The sequence below is a fragment of the Heteronotia binoei genome, chromosome 15, assembly GCF_032191835.1.
Source record: "Heteronotia binoei isolate CCM8104 ecotype False Entrance Well chromosome 15, APGP_CSIRO_Hbin_v1, whole genome shotgun sequence".
Lineage (NCBI taxonomy): Eukaryota > Metazoa > Chordata > Lepidosauria > Squamata > Gekkonidae > Heteronotia > Heteronotia binoei.
The window spans coordinates 21,311,372-21,325,562 of NC_083237.1; the positions used below are offsets into that span (position 1 = coordinate 21,311,372).

At 45.6% G+C, this 14,191-nt stretch overlaps 1 protein-coding gene across 2 annotated transcripts in view; it reads right to left on the reverse strand.

Moving 5' to 3' along the window:
- STX1B (syntaxin 1B) overlaps window positions 1-14,191 on the reverse strand; it is a 68,424-nt gene that overhangs the window by 23,791 nt on the left and 30,442 nt on the right. For both annotated transcript variants that reach the window (XM_060256265.1, XM_060256264.1), the window contains exon 2: window positions 431-505. In XM_060256265.1, the coding sequence (XP_060112248.1) occupies window positions 431-505 (75 nt within the window). The remainder of the gene's footprint in view (window positions 1-430; window positions 506-14,191) is intronic.

Sequence of the window (14,191 nt, forward strand, 5' to 3'; positions counted from 1 at the left end):
CTATTTGAGAAGGAATTCTCTCTCTAATTTTTAGTTCGCATGCAGAAGTTTTTACTGATGATTTTCATTTTCATTAGCAGGGGTGACTGGAGCCTCTGAATGTGACACAGGTTATATGTTTAGGGTTTTTTTAAAAAAAACGTTTGGGTGAGCCCAAGCGTGAAAATGTTTTCTCAGTAGTGGGGACAGTTTGAATTTCAGTCCCCATATGATATTTTTTAGAAATTTCAAACATCAAATGTGTATATCTTCTCAGGCACCAATTATTCCTAGGAAATGCACGTGGGCGACACACTGTACAAAACAAACAGCACAAAAGTATGCAAATATACCTGATTTGCATACTTCAGCTCAATCAGCCTACTTGGGAGTCTTCTGGCTGACAGGCTGGGGATGCTTTTCAGGAGTAAATTCAATCCTCTCCTTTTACCTGTTCGAAGAATTCATCCATGAAATGGTCCCGGTCCACATGTACCACTTCTTCCTCATCATCGCTGTCTTTCGCCTGCCCAAGAGACAAGGCAGTTATTACATGTGAGAACATACCACTGGTCCCTATCCACTGAGCTGTATTAAAAGTAGTCTCATGCAGCTATTATTTTATTTTTGTGATGACAGTCAGAACATATGGCACTAAAAGCTGGAAGAACCCAATACATTGTCAGGATCTGGACTGTGGTTGGAGGGCATCTGATGCAGGCACCTTGCTGAAGCTAAAACAGGTCTGAGCTTAGTCAGTAGTTACATGGGAGATTTGCTGGGAATTCCGTCACAGCTGCCTTGTGTTCCATGTGGGAAGAAAGTGAGCTGTGAATGTAATGGATAGATAGATGGATGGATGGATAGATGAATGATAGATAAATAGATGACTGACAGACAGACAGACAGATAGATAGATAAATAAGAACATACATAAGAACATAAGAGAAGCCATGTTGGATCAGGCCAAGGGTCATCAAGCAAGGCCATAGCCAGTGGGGGGAGAATAGTAGCTGGCACCCTCATCACATTAGGGGAACTCCCTATCAGCTGATTCTCTCTGCCCCATGCCTAACACACCCCCACCCAACAGACCAGCTTGTCTGGAAGTCAGCCACACTCAATGGCTCCAATAAAGTCTGGCCAGCTCTCCTTGCTCCTGCCCTTCATCCCCCCTCCCCTCCCCAAAGGCCAGCTTGTGCTCCTCCTTAGAGGAGGCCAGGGCAGTGAGCAAGCTGAGCCGGTGGGTGAGGTGGACCAGGCAGGTAGACCTCTTTGCAGTGCACCTGCATGGAGCAGTCATATGACACAGATTCCATGATTGTGTCACATGAGTCATTGGTGCCTGAATCTGCCTGCACCTCACCCACCTGCTCAGCTCACTTGCTGTCCTGCCAGCGCTACTGGGCAAGCTGGCCTTTTGGGTGGAGAGGTGAGGGGGCAGGGGTGCTGGAGAGCTGGCCGGACTTTATTGGAGTGAGTGTGCATGCAGCTATTATTTTATTTTTGTGATGACAGTCAGTGATGTCACATCCCCTCTGGTGCCTCCCACAAAGAAAAATTCTTGGCTACAGGCCAGTCATCAAGAAGGGCCATTTTTGTAACTGGCCATATTGGCCTATGTGAAATCCAGAACAAGCAAAAATTCAATTTAAAACTTTTGTATTGGGACCGATCAAAATGACGCAAAACATTATGCAAGTTTTGAAGCTCACCAGACCTCTTCATCAGGCCAGCTGTTACAAAGATTATGTTGTTTACCTGGATTTCAGTAAAGCTTTTGACAGGGTTCTCCATGATGTTCTGATGGGTAAATAGGAGGACTGTGGACTGGACTCTAGGAGAGTTAGGTGGATAAGGAACTAGTTGGAGAACCGTACTCAAACCGTAGTTGCCAATGGCATTTCATCTGAATGGAAAGAGGTTCTGGGCCCGGTACTTTTCAATATTTTTATAAATGATCTGGATGAAGGTGTGGAGGGGCTACTCATTAAATTTGTAGTTGACACCAAATTGGGAGAAGCAGTGAACACACCAGAAGATAGATAGAAATCAATGAAATCTGACCATGCTGGAAAAGTGGGTGCATATGAACAAGATGCAATTTAACAAGGATACCTGCCAAGTTCTACATCTGGGTAACGAAAATGAGAAACACATGTACTGGATGGGGGATATATTTCTGGGTAGCAGTGTGTATGAACAAGATCTTGGGAGTACGGGTGGAGCGTTAAATATGAACAGCCAGTGTGATGTAGTGACCAGAAAAAAGGCTAATCCAATCTTGGGATGTATTGACACAGAATAGCATCCAAATCGCAAGGTGTCACAGCCCTATTGTACCCTGCACTGGTCAGGATGCACCTGGAGTATTGTGTGCAGTTCTGGAGGCCTCACTTCAAAAAAAATGTGGAAGGAATGAAGCGGGTGCACAGAGGAAAGTGACAAGGATGAACAGGAGCATGGAGACCAAGCTGTCTGAGGAAAGACTGCATATCTAGTCCAGCATCTTGTCTCACACAGTGGCCAACTAGTTCCTCTGGACACCCAGCAACAGAGCACAATGGCTGAGCCCTTCATGAGAACATCAGAAGAGCCCTGTGAAGAATGTGCAGTCTGGAGAAGAGGAAGTTGAAGGTGGACATGAAGTATGTGAAGGGTGGTCACTTAGAGGAGGGCAGAGAGCTGTTCCTGTTGGTAGCAGAAGAGAGGACTCGCAATAATGGGTTTAAATAAAGGGTGGGAGGTACCAGCTGGAAAAGCTTTTACGGTAAGAGTTGTTCAGCAGTGGAATCAGCTATCTAGGGAGGTGGTGAGCTCCCCCTTACTGTGGCTGGACAAACATTTGTCAGGAATGCTCTAGGCTGATCCTAAGCAGGGGGTTGAATAGAGGGCCTGTATGGCCCCTCCCAACTCTGTGTGATTCTATGCTTCTGAGTTAAAAAATAAAACACTTAGTGGAGAACAAAACCAAATTTTTCAGGTCATGAACTTAAGACCTGATCATGAACAAACTTGGTGTTGTATTTGTACTAACTTTTTAATAATAGATGATGAATATTATTGCAAAAAAAAAGAACAAATTTGGTGTGAGCTACTGTGGAGAGATGTGTCATTTTGACTTGCTGTTGGGGGTGCTACAGCACAGCATTTGTATCCTGAGAAGATGGAGAGTCATCTCATTGGAAACAAAAGGCCAGTAAAGCCAGCATGGTGCAGAGGTCTGAGTGACAGACAAGGACCAGGGAGACCTGAGTTCAAATTCCAACTCAGACATGAAGTCCATTGGTGACCTTGGGTAAGTAACTCAGCCTGACCCACCTCTCAGGGTTATAATGAGTATAAAATAGGAGAGGGGGATGACAACATCAACTGCTTTGAGTTCCTTGGAGAATAATTAAAAACTGGATGTCTAGAGAGAAAAGAAGAGGGCAGGAGATGTCCTTAATCCCCCTATAATCCCCCTCAATTGTTTTCCCCCAGCCCCGTGTTTATGAAACAAAGATGTATATTCCTCCCAAGGTTTCCCATTCTTTCCACTGTTCTCTCTACAACTTGCCAAGCCTTTTACTCATCTTTTAATTCTGCAAGAAATCTAGCAGTCCCTAATTCAATCCAATTACAAATAATGATGTCAGGATTTCAGTCATTTGCTTAAAACCTGTTAAGGTAATTAATATGAAGCTGAAATTTTGTACAGAATCCAAAAAGCTCTTAAGATGATCCTGACTAGCCCAATATTCATCAGATCTTAGAAGCTAAGCGGGTTTTTTCTTGGTTAGTACTTAGATAAGAGACCATCAAGGAAGTCTAGGGCTGTTCCACAGAGTCAGGCAATGGCAAACCACCTCTGTTTTCTCTGGTCTTGAAAACAGGGTTGCCATAAATCAGTTGCAATTTGATGACATTTTCCACCACCATTATATTCTACAAAATCCTGTTTTCTTACAAAGGGGCAATTTTATCCCACTTGTCTGAAATGCGCAATATGAAATCTAGCTCATAACTTCAACAGAAAACAGAAAACCAAACCACACCCCTGCTGGAATGAGTGGAGCTTCCACTTCCAGACACTATTAATCCCTGGATTGGTGCTTCACTGTGACTACCAGGAACATATCATGCATGCAATAAAAAGATAAAGTTGTGCCCTGACCTGGATAGCCCAGGCAAGCCCAATCTCATCAGATTTTGGAAGCTAAGCAAGGTCAACTCTGGCAAGTACTTGGATGGGAGACCTCCTTGGAATACCAGGAGTCAACAGGCAGGAGCAGGCTTTATTCAGCCATCTCCCTACACATCTTCCAGGCCCCAGTAGGGGTCAGTCATCTGAGGTCACCATGACTTCCAGGTGCATGTGTGTGTGAGAGAGAGAGTTGTGACAGCCAGGAACACACCACAGATGCAACAGAATAGAGAGTTCTGGCAACTGTCCCTTGATAGTCCTCTAAACAGGAGATAAAGATTTTTCCAGTGGCAGTCAGAAAGGTATCTATGCATACAGGAATGCAAACTGTGTGTATCCATTCTGATATAAATAAACATATCTTGATCAAGAATTAACAGGATTTTTATGGCTCTTCTTGTATTTTAAACTGCATTTCAGGTAGTGTTTAATCACGCTTTGTTTTTAATGCCCAGGCTCAACCACGAAACAAACGCAAAACTCTAAAGACAATACTGCACCTGACCACACGTAGAGACCTCTCTCACACCCTGATTAGAATAATAGAGTCATAGGCCGTTTTCCCACTCACGTTTTACTGGCGCCACGACCATCCTGACGCCGGCGAATCTGCCTGGATTTCGCAACAGAAGCGCCGGCGCTCCCAGAAGCGCCGGCGCTTTCCGTCGCTAAGCCAGCGCAAACGTTTTCCTGCATCTTTGCGATTTCCGTTTGCGCTGGCTTAGCGACGGAAGTAGCCGGCGCTTCTGGGAGCGCCGGAGCTTCTGATGCGAAATCCAGGCAGATTCGCCGGCGTCAGGATGGTCGTGGCGCCAGTAAAACGTGAGTGGGAAAACGGCCATAGAGTTGGAAGATACCTCCAGAAAACTCACAAATACTTGCCCCTAAATTCACAGGATTATCATTGCTGTCAGGTGGCCATCTAGCCTCTGTTTAAAAACCTCCAAGGAAGGAGAACCCACCACCTCCTGAGGAAGCCTCCTTCACTGAGGAACCGCTCTAACGGTCAGGAAGTTCTTCCTAATGTTGAACCAGAAACTCTTGATTTAATTTCAACCCATTGGTTCTGGTCCTACCTTCTGGGGCCACAGAAAGGAATTCCACACCATCCTTTATATGACAGCCCTTCAAGTACTTGAAGATGGTGATCATATCACCTCTCAGCCGCCTCCTCTCCAGGCTAAACATCCCCAGCTCCTTCAACCTTTCCTCATAGGACTTGGTCTCCAGACTCCTCACCATCTTCAGCGCCCTCCTCTGGACCCGTTCCAGCTTGTCTTTATCCTTCTTAAAATGTGGTGCCCAAAATCGAACAATACTCCAGGTGAGATCTTACCAGAGCAGAGTAAAGTGAAACCATCACTTCACGTGATCTTGACACTATACTTACGTTGATACAGCCCAAAATTGCATTTGCCTTTTTAGCCACCACATCACACTGTTAACTCGTGTTCAGAGTATGGTCCACTAAGACCCCTAGATCCTTTTCGCACATACTACTGATAAGAAAAGTCTCCCCCATCCTATAACCATGCATTGGATTTTTCCTACTTAAATGCAGAGCTTTACATTTATCCCTGTTAAAATTAATTTTATTGGTTTTGGCCCAGTTTCCCAGCCTGTCAAGATCATCCTGTATCCTGTTTCTGTCTTCTACTGTATTTGCAACCCCTCCCAATTTAGTATAATCTGCAAATTTAATAAGTATTCCCTCTATTCCTTCATCCAAATCATTTATACTCCACTTGTCACACCTCTCCAAGAAGATGAGGAATCATTCACAAGCACTCTTTGGGTGCGATCTGTCAACCAGTTACAGGTCCACTTAACAGGATCCAAACCACATTTTACCAACTTGTCAACAAAGATAGTATGTGGAACCTTAATCACAACCAGCCCCTAAACATCTCAGATTAGAAATAAAGGGCTCTAGGAGAGAGAGAACTAACATTCTTGGCAAGTTAGCTCTTTGGAAATTGACATTTTAAAAACCAAGCACTGTCTGAAATCCCAGGAGGAAGAATGAGCAGATTTGCTGTCCAGAGTTAGCAACAGAATCCAGGAGTTGTGCCTTCCTGTTGTAATCTCCCAGGACTGTATTTAACTCCTAGAAAGAAAACCCAAGAGGGCTCATTTTCCAGAGATGCTTTCAGACTCCTTTCAGAATAGAAAGTTAAAAGACCTTGTTTCCCACAGTTCTTATGGATCTAATCTTCAATGTCTCATTCCCAGAATCCACCCCTATGAACCCAGGGGACATACCACCAATATATTTCCCATCCATTCCAGGACTGTATTGCTACAGATTCCAGATGGCGAGTGTCACAGCTGAATGGTTCAAGGGGGTGGGGGGTGGGAAGGAATCCCTGCATGTAGAAAGCTAGTCAGAACTCTTCTCCCTGACAACTAACTTTCTATCAGCAGCGCAATTTCTTTTCATATGGAGCTGTAGCCAATCACATAAGCCCCAACTGTAGTCTGAAGAGATAAAATATTCCAGGAACAGGGTTTCCATTTCATCAGCTGTTTGTACAAATTGGGCCCTAGTGCCGAGAGTAAAACCATAGTGTCTCTCTTCCCTAAGCGTCCCATCACCAGGGCTTTTCTTTTTTTTCAGCAGGAACCCTTTGCATAGTAGGCTACACCCCCCTGATGTAGCCAGTCCTCCAAGAGCTTACAGGACTCTTCTTACAGGGCCTACTGTAAGCTTTTGGAGGATTGGCTACATCAGGGGGGTGTAGCCTAATATGCAAAGGGGTTCCTGCTACAAAAAAAGCCCTGCCCATCACCATTCCATACCCTCAACTCCCAACTGCCAGTTTTCCAGGGCTAAAATCCTGCCTCCTCAGCAGAGATGCAACATTTCTTCTTACATAAGGGCAGCCACCAAAAATTTGATTTAACCTGAGGCGACAAGTCACGGGGAAACAGTTCAGCCGGGTGGAAAGTACCCCCCTCGGGTGCGTGTGTGCAGCTCCACAGAGCTGGAGAAAGCCAGCATCGGTTGTAGGGAGGCCATTCTGAAAGGGAAGGCTCTTCCCATTGCCATGGGGGGAAGGAATTGGGAGAAAGTGAGCCAGGTTTTGGACCTGTGCCCAGCTCTGTCTTCTGGAGGGCACCGGGCACTCTTTGACAAAGCGCTCTCACTGCCTCCTCTTTTTGTCCAAGGTCACAGCGAACCAAGCTGGAACAGTGACATAATAGCACATGCACACAAACAGCCGTTCACACCCCAGCTTGGTGCATGTGGAGAGACAGAGAGAGAAAGGGCAGAGCCACATCACTTCAGAAGACTATCAGATTCCTTTTCTCCTTCCAGGAAAACCATTTTCCCAAAATAACCAGCCGAGTGGCTGAGGACAAAAAGGAAAAAAATCACTCCCCATTCCCTCAGGAGTGGAAGGTTCAGGGCTAGTTTTAAAAGGATGGGGTTCTCAGGACAACAGATCACTGACTGCTGAAAGGACTGCGTCTTTTAAAAAAACAATTATGTGCATTTAAGACGGTTTCTGGCAACTGCCTGTGTTCCAGTTCTCCCACCCCCACCTTGCCCCTTCCTTCTGGCTAGGGGGAAGAGGAGAAAGAGAAGGAGGGTGATAAGGAGCAGTTATATATGCTGGTCCACCGTACCTGTCAAAAGGAGGTGGGGGGGATTTATAGATTACAAATTACAAGTGGATATTATACACTGTGATGTTGGCAATGTTTTCTGTTTATTAATGTATTTCTAGACATCCATAAGGACTAGAATTTTTCACATTAGAATCACAGCAGGCTTCTTAGATATATACTGCTGACAAAACTGGAAGATTATGGTAAACAGAAATTTCACACTTCTTAAACGCTGCTAAAGTGAAAGTCCAGGAGAAGCCAATCAGTGCTAGTCTTTGTCCTGTTCATTTGCATATAGGAATTCTGCAGTAAGCTAATTGGCTCCTACAGCGATTTCTCTACCCAGCCATGAAGCTATTTCCTAAATCATGGCTCACCTAGGGCTGGCTACTTCCCAAAGATATCTGGATTTGCATTCTGAGTCACTGGCTCAAATAACTACCCTACAAAGTTTTGGGTGCTTGGCCTCCCTGTATTCCTGATCGTGACTGGCTGATCACTTGCCAGTCCGCATCAGGAGAGAAGATGCAGGCCAAGGTCATTGCAAGAACACAGATCAGCAACCCTATCGGCTCAGACAAATGGTCCATCTATCTCCGACAGTGGCAAGATCTGGATGATTCAGAAGAAGCCACGGGGCACTTTGGGGTTATCAATCTACTGTCATTCTGCTCATGCCCCCTGCCCTGCAGTATAAAATTTTGGGAACATCCTGCCTGTGATTCTCTGTGTTTTCAAGGATTCTAAGAAACAAATTTAAAGAAAAGCACTGGAGTGATCAGGGCATGGGATTTAATTCTCCATCACATTAGTAGTTCACTCTTTTTTGGGGTGGCCAACTTCCTGGAATTATCACTGATATCCAGGCTACAGCAATCAAATGATACCTTCAGAGGGCGAATGCTATTTCGTCACATCCCCACTGGCTGTCCCCAAACTCCACTCTTCCTAGGCTTGGCCCCCAAATCTCCAAGAATCCCAAAGCCATAAGTTGGCACTCCTACTTCATTTTGGGAGTACATGAGGTCCCCCAGCTTGTGAAGAAGGTTAGGCTGAGAGATGGTCAAGACCAAGTGAACTGCAATTGGAAGCCAAGTCTCCCAAATCCATTTTCAGCATTTTATTTGTGCTAACACTCTTCCCCCAACACAGCTTAAAAGAATGGATTCATTCCAGGTACACCCACAAATAAACATGGGGTTACCATCGGGTTGCCCTGACAGTCTCCTATATATGCACCAAATAGGCCGAGACCTATTTTGTTTTAAACACGTGCCTTTAGAGGCCGTTTTCTAGATGGGAATACCTTGCAAAAGTGTAAAAGCTGGACTGCTAAGCATTGAAAAGAGACGGGGTACAAAGAGAACCAGCTTCCTCTTCCCCTTGCTCTCCCCCCAGCCCTTCAACTAAATAAGAGCTGGAAGATGAAAAAGCCTTATCCATCTTTCAACATAGCACTGAGAAATGATTCTGCCTTTTATATAGCTGGCTTGCTTCGATATGATTGGCAGCCCTCCTCCTGTTCCACCCAGTCTCTTGCAAGCCTGTTTTACACCAGATCAGAAGCTGACTTCCCTGCATTTAAATATCAGGATTCTCCCAGGGTTGCCCGTTCCAGCATGAATGACTGGCTGCTTTCTGATTCCCTTCATTTGCAGGTCTAAAATCCTCACACCAGCATTCTCCTTCAAGTGTGATTGGCTTCTTGGCCAAGAAAGGCTCTCTCAATCCAGAGTGACTAAGCCACTTTTTGGCGAATGAGGTAGTGAAAGCAGAGATCAGGTTCCAGATTGAGAGCAATGATACCTAAACTGGGTTCCATTTTCCTTTTTCCTTTTTGTGGGGGTTTTTAATGGATTATAGTTTGTGGACCCCCATTTTGTTGCATATCATAAAGGTCCTCAGCCTTGTACAACACCAGGCAAAAAAAAAAAAAGGTCAACAGGTGACATTTTTCACCATTACTGTGTGTGTCTCCATGTAAGGGAATACTGTACCTATGGAAAATTACTTGTCATGCAGTCATTAAAAAACACAGACCCTTGATTGGTATTGGAAGGATGGTTCTGGAACAGACTTTTGAGCCAGAACTCCTGGGATCTATCATTTACTAAACAACAGGCATGACTTGTGAAGGTGGGGGGTGTAATGTATTTAACACAGAAAAGAGGGCCAAGATCTTGGATCTTGTCTTAAAATTGCCTTGAATTCACCTGACTGAGACTAAGGAGTTCTATGCTCCACTTGAAAGGGTTAAATGGGTTAAAAAATAAAGCATAAATCTGGAAACCAAAACTCCTGAGTTCCATCTCAAAGTCTCAGAGGAAAGATTAAAGGAAAGTTTGTAAGCCAGGATTCTCTCCCATCTTCCCCCTTCGTTCTGCTGTTGCATTTTTTAAAAAATGGGGTCTGGTTTGTTAAAATGGCTTGCAGACTGGATTTCCAAGTTTTAGCCCCAGCTAAAGGCCTGCAAAATTACAGAGAAGAAGTGCTCCTTTAAGTACCAGCTGCACAATCCTTGGCCCTCCAGCAATCCAAGCTGTTTGAAATCAGGGTTGCCAACAAGCCTGGAGAAAAAAATGTCCTGTTCCTTTATCCAAGGTTTAATGCCTGGAAATGGGCAGCTTGCGCTTTTCATGGTGTGGAGGTAAATATAATCAGAATCACAGAGTTGAAAGGGCCATACAGGCTATCTAGTCCAGTCCCCTGCTCAATGCAAGATCAACAGACCATCCCCAACAAGTGTTTGTCCTGCTGCTGCTTAAAGGCTGCCAGTGAAGGGGAGCTCACCAACTCCCTAGGTAGCTGATTCCACTGCTGAACAACTCTTACTTTTAAAAAGTTTCCCCTAACATCACCTGGTAAATAACATCAATTAAGCCTCTGTTAAAGGATCAGGACATTCCCCCCTCCCAACAGCTGACAACCTGATTTGGAATGGAGAGAAAGCATTATAAGGAACATTATTCTTGCACATATGCATGCAGACAGCAGACTAGCAGCAACAGCTGCATTCAGCCTCCTCGGCTTCCATTCCCTCACCGAGGAAACCCTAGTGCAGCAGCAGCATCAACAAAACAGGCCAAAAAAGACCCAGCAGCTCATATGAAGAGCTACTTAACGGAACAGTTTCCACATACATCCTTCCTGCATCTCCCTGGAACTGCCCTGTGCTCACCCCCTGGCCTTTACACATCCCTTGATCTTTCTCAAATGCTGGAGAAAGAACGCAGGTGTCCTGTCAGCCAGCCCAATTCCTCCTTTCCATTCCAGTGCTCAATGACCCTCATATGGGAATACCTTTGCCCAGGTTGACTTTGCAAAGAGGGGCTGAGGAAATGTGGTTGAGTGGTAGGAAGAAGAAGAAGACAGATTTGTACCCTGCCCTTCTCTCAGACTCAGAGAGGCTTACAATCTCCTATATTTTCTCCCCCCACAACAGAGGTGGGTGGGGCTGAGAGGGCTCTCACAGAAGCTGCCTTTTCAAGGACATCTCTGCCAGAGCTATGGTTGACCCAAGCCCATTCCAGCAGCTGCACGTGGAGGAGTAGGGAATCAAACCCGGTTTTCCCAGATAAGAGTCCGCACACTTAACCACTACACCAAACTGGCACAACCACTACACCAAAGGAATATTTGCCTTGCTTGCAGAAGACTAAGGATGAATCCTTAGAAGTTAAAGGCACTCATGTAGCAAGTTTTTAGGGAAGGACCTTTCTCTGTCTGAGAGCAGAGGCAATAAGAAGCTGTTATAGTGGCCAAGCTGGTATCTTCAAGAAAGTAACCAAATTGGTAACTCCTGCTTTGAGCCCCCAGCTTGACAGACAGTGGTGGTAGAAAATGCCAGCAAGGCACAGGTGACCCTTCGTGGAGTTTTCAAGGTAACAGATGAACAGAGCTAGTTTGCCATTGCCTTCCTCTGCACAGCACCCTGGACTTCCTTGGCGGTGGTCCCATCCAAGGACTCTTTAGCTTTCAAGATCTGATAAGATCAAGCTAGCCTGGGCCACCCAGATCAGGGCTGAATCAGTAAGAAATTTAAGTTAATTTCACAGCTGCCTGGACCCTAGAGAAATGCAGCTAGCCAAGAGTAGACAACATCCAGGTGGAGAAATGGCAAGCCCATAGCCACAATGGGGCACAACCTGCTTTCCCCTTTTCCCAAAGAGCCAGTGAAGCATCATGAATGGCAGCCAGAGCTGGGAGAGCTGAGCAGGGCACAGTACACTGCAGCAGCAAAAGCAGCAGGTGGAGAAGAGGGAGGTGGAGGAAGCCACATGGAATAGGCCAGGGAGGGGGGACAAATGGAGCTGCTGGCTGCGAAGTGCCAGGGTGGGGGAGAGGGAGGTGGAAGGAAATCCCCCTGCTTGTATTCAATGTGCGGTCCTTTTTTGACTCCAAAGTTTTAACTCCCTTGACTTGGCTGCTTTCAGAGCCTCCAGCTTTTGCCTCTACCCCAGAAAGCTTCTGACAAGTGGCAAGCCCTGCAGTGGATGCAAAGGAGTGCCACTGACTTTTTAAAAAGCCCCCTGACTTTTAAAATCCTGGCTACAGCCCTGAGAAATTGTCTGGTTCTGTAACAGGCAGCTGCATACAGAGATAACAAAAATCCAAGGCTCAGCTTATAGCTGACTCGTTCCCCCTCCTCAATTCACCCATGTTTGACTTAGACCCTTACTGAGAAATTTAACAGACTTCTAGACAGACAAGATTGCAGATCTTCATTAAAGCAGCCACACAGCATCAAGAGGGTGGTGCTTCCTCTGACAGGCTTCCTGAAAGCAACTGCTGCATAACTATTTTAAAAAGAAGGGGAAAAGATGCAAAACAATAAGAACAAAGGTAGAATGGGAATGGGTGGGGGGCTGTGCTCCAGACAAGAGACTGAAAAATGAACTTGGTTGCCCACAGTCTATCTCTTCATAGCCTTCTAGACCACAGTCAATGACCTCTTGAAGAAGGAAGATGCAAGCAAATGGTGTCCATTTGTATCCAAAACTCAGCCACTGTGCCAAAGAACTCCCCCCCCTCCAAACAGAAATACCACTTTAAGCCTAAAACTACTAAGAGAGTAAAAAGGTAAAGGTAGTCCCCTGTGCAAGCACCAGTCATTTCTGACTCTGGGGTGACATTGCATCATGACATTTTCACAGCAGACTTTTTACAGGGTGGTTTGCCATTGTCCTCCCCAGTCATCTACACTTCCCCCCCAGAAAGCTCATTTTACTGACCTCAGAAGGATGGAAGGCTGAGTCAACCTTGAGCTGGCTATCTGAACCCAGCTTCCGATGGGATCAAACTCAGGTTGTGAGCAGAAAGCTCGGACTGCAGTACTGCAGCTTTACCATTCTATGCCACAGGGCTGCTTACTAAGAGAGTAGCCTAGCTTAAAACCTTTTGGTACCTCAGGCAGAAAATCCAAATGGTTCTCCAATGTGACTGAAAAACTCAGTAACAACAAATTAAATGACTGAAATACTTGAAGGGGCGCTTGGTCCCCTGGGAGCCAGCCTGTTGGTTAAGATCTGTTTCTTTCTAAGACCCTGTTTTGCATGTCCTCAACTGAGCACCAGAAATGGGGTCCTTTTAGCCATGGCACCTACAATATGGAACTTCCTCCCTACAATGCTTTGCCAAGCCTGCTGAACTTTAGGTGCCCAGGTGAAACAAAAACAACAACAAATATCTCAGGCCTTCTGTTGAAGTTTATTTTCCTCTCCTCTTCTACCTTGCTTTTATCTGCAGTTGTGACTCAGTAGGGTTGCCAGATCCAACTCAAGAAATATCTGGGACTTTGGGGGTGGAGCCAGGAGACTTTGGGCCCAGGAGCAAGGTTGTGACAAGCAGGATTGAACTGCAAAGGCAGTTTTGGCCATCACATTAAAGAGACCACATGCCTTTTAAATGACTTCTCTCCATTGGAAATCATGGAGGGTAGGGGCACCTTCTTTTGGAGGCTCACAGAATTGGACCCCCTGGTCCAACCTTATTGAAACTTGGAGGGGGGGTGGTTTGAGGAGAGGGACTAGATGCTATGCTGAAAATTTGGTGCCTCTACCTCATAAAACAGCACCCCCAGAGCCCCAGATACCCACAGATCGATTCTCCATTATATCCTATGGGAATCAGTCTCTCCATAGTATAATGGAATGCCCAGTGGACATCCTGTCCCTCCACTTTCTGATAACCCGGAAGCAGGGGGAAGGCCTCCAAACCAGGGGATCCCCTGCCCCCAACTGGGGACTGGTAATCCTATGACTCAGAAATTAACTGAATTGGTTTTCATGCGTGGTCTCCTAGCTGCTTTGATATTTGTGCCCTGTATTTATATTTGATTTCTCAGAGCCATCCAAGGCTGGATTAAGAGGCCCCATAAACAATTCCCCAAAATGATAACTTAGCAATTTTTAAGTA